General features: G+C 63.3%; 1 protein-coding gene across 1 annotated transcript; it reads left to right on the top strand.

The window, feature by feature from the left end:
• The first annotated feature begins 1,371 nt into the window (after nt 1–1,371).
• On the top strand, nt 1,372–4,283 carry DUSP2 (dual specificity phosphatase 2). The gene is made up of 4 exons (XM_008007964.3): nt 1,372–2,508; nt 2,592–2,716; nt 3,091–3,310; nt 3,427–4,283. Exons 1-4 carry the CDS (start codon nt 2,121–2,123, stop codon nt 3,639–3,641), a joined length of 948 nt encoding a protein of 315 aa, XP_008006155.1. The 5' UTR covers nt 1,372–2,120; the 3' UTR covers nt 3,642–4,283.
• The last annotated feature ends 805 nt before the right edge of the window (nt 4,284–5,088 follow it).

The following is a 5,088-nucleotide window of genomic DNA, read 5'->3' as shown; positions in this document are numbered from 1 at the left end:
TCACAGCAAACCTTCAGCAATGCTCTCCCCACATACGGAACTCCCCGGCAAGGTATACCAGGTTCTCCAGGAGGGGAAGAGGCCCAGGTCAGCATAGGAGTTGGGGTCTGGAGCCCCTTACACGGCTGAGCTGAGTTCACTCCTGAATCAGGGATCCCACCTGGCTGGGGTCCTCCCACGGAGCTGGAAGGCTGTGGTTCCCAGCCCAGCAGCAAGACTGGACCTGATTGTCCTGCACACTCTGTAATTTGCCCCTGGAATCAGCATTAAGTCATTTGGAGGCCGATGCCAATGATAAGGGCTCCTATCAGCCTTTGGGATCTGTGGCCCAGACTCCCCGGCTCTCTTGTGAGCTTTGCTGCCTCAGCCTCTAGAATGGCTTGCCAGGGAGGGCAGGGCCTCAGCCAAGTTGCGCAGACGGTGGGGTAGCCTTAGAGCCTTGGAACCAGCGTGGAAGGGCCGCTGCGCCATGATGTGCTCCCCCTTACAGATGGAGACACTGAGACGGTGACGTGGCCCCAGGGACCTTTGGGGTCCTTGGGGTTTTCTCCTCTGCATCTGCTCCGACCCCAGCACACACAAGCTCCAGCTCCTTCTCACACGTAGTGAAACTGCACAGGTACGATGCTCCGGTGCACACAGCCAGGCACACAGCACACTGCTGTGAGGAGCTCAGAGCAGACGAGTCCAGAAAGGCTGGGGGCTTCACGCAGGTCCCAGCTGTCACTCTTCAAGAGGGTGTGGACACAGGGGTCTGCGGGAGAACCGGAAGGGTCTTTCAGAGGACATGGAGGAGGGCCTCAGGAGACTGGGGGCTTGGAGGGTGGGTTCTGAAATCCCACGCAGCTGGGGGCAGGGCGAGGGCAGCTCCAGTTCAGTAACACTGTCTCCACCCACCTGAACTTCTCTGCTTGAGTTTGGGAGTTCACTGCCAACAATTCTTGTGGCTCAGACACCCCACGCACACCTAGGCCTCACCACATCCGGCAGCAGGGCTGGGGGAGGGCAGGATGGAGGGGATACCCAGGCCCCCAGTCCTCCTGGTGCAGTGCTAGCCCTGGACTTTGCTGCCCAGCGGGGCTGGACAGGGAGGCCTAGGATGGGGGAGGCCAGTTCTGTTCTGCCTCTCTCTCTTCCCCTTGCCAAGGTCCTGAAATCCCCGCAGGCCTGGGGAGGGCTGGGAGCGTCAGCGGACTTCCCTCCAGGGCGGGCTTGTGGCAAGGGGAAGTGCTTCTCTCCGGGGCCTGGGGGCTTTCCCTGCGCCCAGGAGGAGGAAGCTTTGCCCCACTCTTAACTGGAAGCCGGTCTCAGACCCCTGCTTTCCCCACGAAAGGCCCCAGGACCCCCTCATTTCCCTTCGGCCCAAGCCCAGGGGCCTGGGGCCTGGGGACTGTGTTCGGGCCTAGCTTGGACACCAACCTACTGCAAGACGCTGAGTGCTGGTCTCATCCAGGCAATGGGGGGTGGGGAGGGGGAGAGGGAAAGTCCCTCTGGCCCAAGGTCTCCAAATATATGAGCAATAGGACATCTCAGCAGGGACCTCCCCATCATCCAGTCTAGAAATCACCCGTGGCAGCAGGCATTTGTCAATGTTTGCGGTGACAAATTTCTAAGAGGAAAATTCTGGGAGGGAAAGGGAAAAGGCAGAGGAAGCGTGGGTTGGCGAGTGGGGTACTCCAAGGGACATCGCTGGCCCTAAGTGGGGGTTTGCATCTGTGAAGCTGGGTTCCCCAGGACTGAGTGGCTTGGGACAGGTCAAAGGGTGGGCACAAAGAAGGGAGGGGTGCTGGTCCCTTCGACTCCGGACAACGCCTTCCCTTCCCGTAGTCGCTGGTCCCCGCCTCCTCTCCGTGTGTTCATTCCCGCGCCCTGCCTTCCCCGCCAACCTCCCCCCGCCTCCGGAGTCCCCGGGTCAGCCCAGCCTGCGCCCCACGTGAGGGGCGGGGGCGGGCGCCAGCGCCTTCCTGCGCTGCCCTTGTATGGTGTCCCGGAGGCCGGCCCAGGGGTATTTAACCCGGACCGCCGCGGAGGGCGCTCGGAGTCGACTGCTCGGGCAGCCCCACCGCCACTAGAGCCCGGGACGCGGTAACGAGCGAAAGGAAGAAGAGGCACCGGCGGCCATGGGGCTGGAGGCGGCGCGCGAGCTGGAGTGCGCGGCGCTGGGCACGCTGCTGCGGGAGCCGCGGGAGGCGGAACGCACGCTGCTGCTGGACTGCCGGCCCTTCCTGGCCTTCTGCCGCCGCCACGTGCGCGCCGCGCGCCCGGTACCTTGGAACGCGCTGCTCCGGCGCCGCGCGCGGGGCCCCCCTGCCGCGGTTCTCGCCTGCCTGTTACCCGACCGCGCGCTGCGGACGCGCCTGGGCCGCGGGGAGCTGGCGCGGGCCGTGGTGCTGGACGAGCGCAGTGCCTCGGTGGCGGAGCTCCGGCCCGACGGCCCGGCCCACGTGCTGCTGGCCGCGCTGCTGCACGAGACCCGCGCGGGGCCCACCGCCGTGTTCTTCCTGCGAGGTAAGCCGCCGGCTGCCCTTGGCCCGCCCCACCCGACTCCAGCCCGGCTTTCCCTGCTGACCGTGCCCTTCCCCTCCTTGCAGGAGGCTTCGACGGCTTCCAGGGCTGCTGTCCCGATCTGTGCTCTGAGGCCCCCGCCCCTGCGCTGCCGCCGCCGGCAGGGAGCAAAACCAGCTGCTCCGACCCGAGGGCTCCCATCTACGACCAGGTGAGTCCTGCCCCCCACCCCCGACCCTCACTCCCTCCCCACCGCAGACCGGGCGCCTCTGGAGAAAGGGCCTGCCTTTTGGGGATGCGAGCAGTTTGCCCATGTACGCACCTGTACACGTGTGTGTGTAGGGGGGGTGGGGCACGGCTGCTCGCACGTGTCTGTGTGGGTCTGTGTACGTTTGCATGTGTATGTTGGGAGTGTGAGGGGGCACGTGTGTCCCGGTGTGTCCCCCGCACATTCCTGAGTCCTGTCTCAGGTCAGGAGGACTGGCTGAGGACTCCTCTTGTCTCGGCCAGCCCATGGGGTCTCCACCAGCTCCAGCCCTCCAGGGCTGGGCTGGGAAGGCCTCACCGCCCGTCTACCCCCTCCAGGGTGGCCCTGTGGAGATCTTGCCCTACCTGTTCCTGGGCAGCTGCAGCCATTCGTCAGACCTGCAGGGGCTGCAGGCGTGTGGCATCACAGCCGTCCTCAACGTGTCTGCCAGCTGCCCCAACCACTTTGAGGGCCTTTTCCGCTACAAGAGTATCCCTGTGGAGGACAACCAGATGGTGGAGATCAGCGCCTGGTTCCAGGAGGCCATAGGCTTCATTGGTAAGGGGGCGCCTCTGCCCAGAGGTCCCGAGGGGCTCCAGAGGAGAGGGCTGGGGGCACCTGTCTCCTGGGTTGTGCACATGCCGTCTGACAGCACTCCCCTGTCTCCCTTGCAGACTGGGTGAAGAACAGCGGAGGCCGGGTGCTGGTGCACTGCCAGGCCGGCATCTCGCGCTCGGCCACCATCTGCCTGGCCTACCTCATGCAGAGTCGCCGTGTGCGGCTGGACGAGGCCTTTGACTTCGTTAAGCAGCGTCGGGGGGTCATCTCCCCCAACTTCAGTTTCATGGGGCAGCTGCTGCAGTTTGAGACCCAGGTGCTGTGTCACTGAGGTGGTGCCCCTCTGCCTGCCCCCGCAACTGTGCTGGCAGGAGCTGACTGTGGACGGGTGGGCTCCTCTCTGGGCCGGCACAGTCCCCTCACCTCTGGGAGGGCTGCTACCTCCTCACAGTTTGAGAAGCCCCCACATGGGGGCTCTAGCAATGCCGGCATGCTGGCCTTTCCGACCTGGTGCTCTTCTGCCGGGGGACTGAGGCTGGCCCTCATTCGGGTGTGTCTGCTCTTTCCCATCCCATCCTCTGGCAGAAATCAACTGGACTCTATACCGTGGACTCTCCCTGGTCCACCATCATGTTGAAGCCCTTGGCAGCCTGAGAGCTCCAAGGAACAAGCTGTGACAACCAGGAGCCCTGTCCGTGGGTTGGTCCGCCCAGGGCCTGGAGTCCAAGCCCTGTGTTCCTGGGGAAGCTGGGGACTTAGGAAGTGATGGGTGTGTCGTGCTGTGTGTGTCAGTCTGTGAGCCTTTCACGCCTGTGCTGGCGCTGGAAAGTTATTTGTGTTCAGCTGACATTTAACACTCCCTCCCCCGCTTCCTCCTAGCCCTGTGGGCAGGGATTGGAAACTTAGCACTTTATATTTATACAGATCATTCAGGATGTGTCAATAAAATATTGTTTTGTTTAAAAAACAACAACCCAGTGTCTGGTGTCATCTGATGCCTGGGAGCCTGCTTGGACCTCACATTTCCTTGTGCCCTCAGGGTTTCGGAAGGGAACAGGCAGAGGGGCCGGTGGCCGGAGGGGGCAGGTCTGACCCTCCTCGCAAAGGCTGCTCTCTTGCCCTCAGTTCTCCCTGCGCTGGCGTCTTCCCAGGCAGGGACCTCGCTCCAGAGCTGAATAGGGTTGTTTCTGGGAGGCTGGGGTCCCGTCTGTGATTCAGAGCCAGGCCCAGGCCTGCCCCGATCAGACCCCGCTTCCTTTTCGGAACGTGGAAGGATGCGTGCGAGTGTGTGCTTGAGGGTGTGGTCCTGTGGGGGTGGGTGGTCTTGGCCTGTGCGCCCGTGCATGTTGTACGTGGCGTTCCTGTAGGAGCGTGTGTGCACGCCCACGCGAGAGGCACTTCCCAGGCCCTGTGGGTCTCTGCTTCCTCACGGCAGGCCCGCATGTCCTCCCTACTCTTCTATATCCCAGGGCTGGGGCTCATGGTGCCCCCAGTTCCAGAGCTCCTTCATGTCCCCCAAAGGCATGTGGCCCCATGTCTGGTGCAGAGGACCTCTCACCAGGGATGGGATTCATTGTTCTGCACACCCACCCAACTAGCACATCTTGGTCGAACTTCCAGTTACGGGCCCAGCATAGGACTAAGGTTCAGTGGAGACCTGAGACAAGGGCCGCGCCCATGCCAGAAGCCTAGGGGTACCTGTCGAGGCTGCCGGAAGGTGCTGTGATCTGCCTGTGAGCAGGGCTGCTGAGGCCTTTGGGGATGGTTGTGCGGGAGCC

The sequence above is a fragment of the Chlorocebus sabaeus genome, chromosome 14 (assembly GCF_047675955.1).
Source record: "Chlorocebus sabaeus isolate Y175 chromosome 14, mChlSab1.0.hap1, whole genome shotgun sequence".
NCBI lineage: Eukaryota > Metazoa > Chordata > Mammalia > Primates > Cercopithecidae > Chlorocebus > Chlorocebus sabaeus.
Note: the sequence above shows the minus strand (reverse complement) of the source record. Positions and strands in the feature narration are given on the sequence as shown.

Excerpts from the sequence above, each read along its gene's own strand:
- DUSP2 (XM_008007964.3), top strand. The coding sequence starts at position 2,121 with ATGGGGCTGGAGGCGGCGCGCGAGCTGGAGTGCGCGGCGCTGGGCACG. Across the intron at positions 2,717-3,090 it reads GGGCTCCCATCTACGACCAG|GGTGGCCCTGTGGAGATCTT; the intron begins GTGAGTCCTGCC and ends TACCCCCTCCAG. Across the intron at positions 3,311-3,426 it reads GGAGGCCATAGGCTTCATTG|ACTGGGTGAAGAACAGCGGA; the intron begins GTAAGGGGGCGC and ends TCTCCCTTGCAG.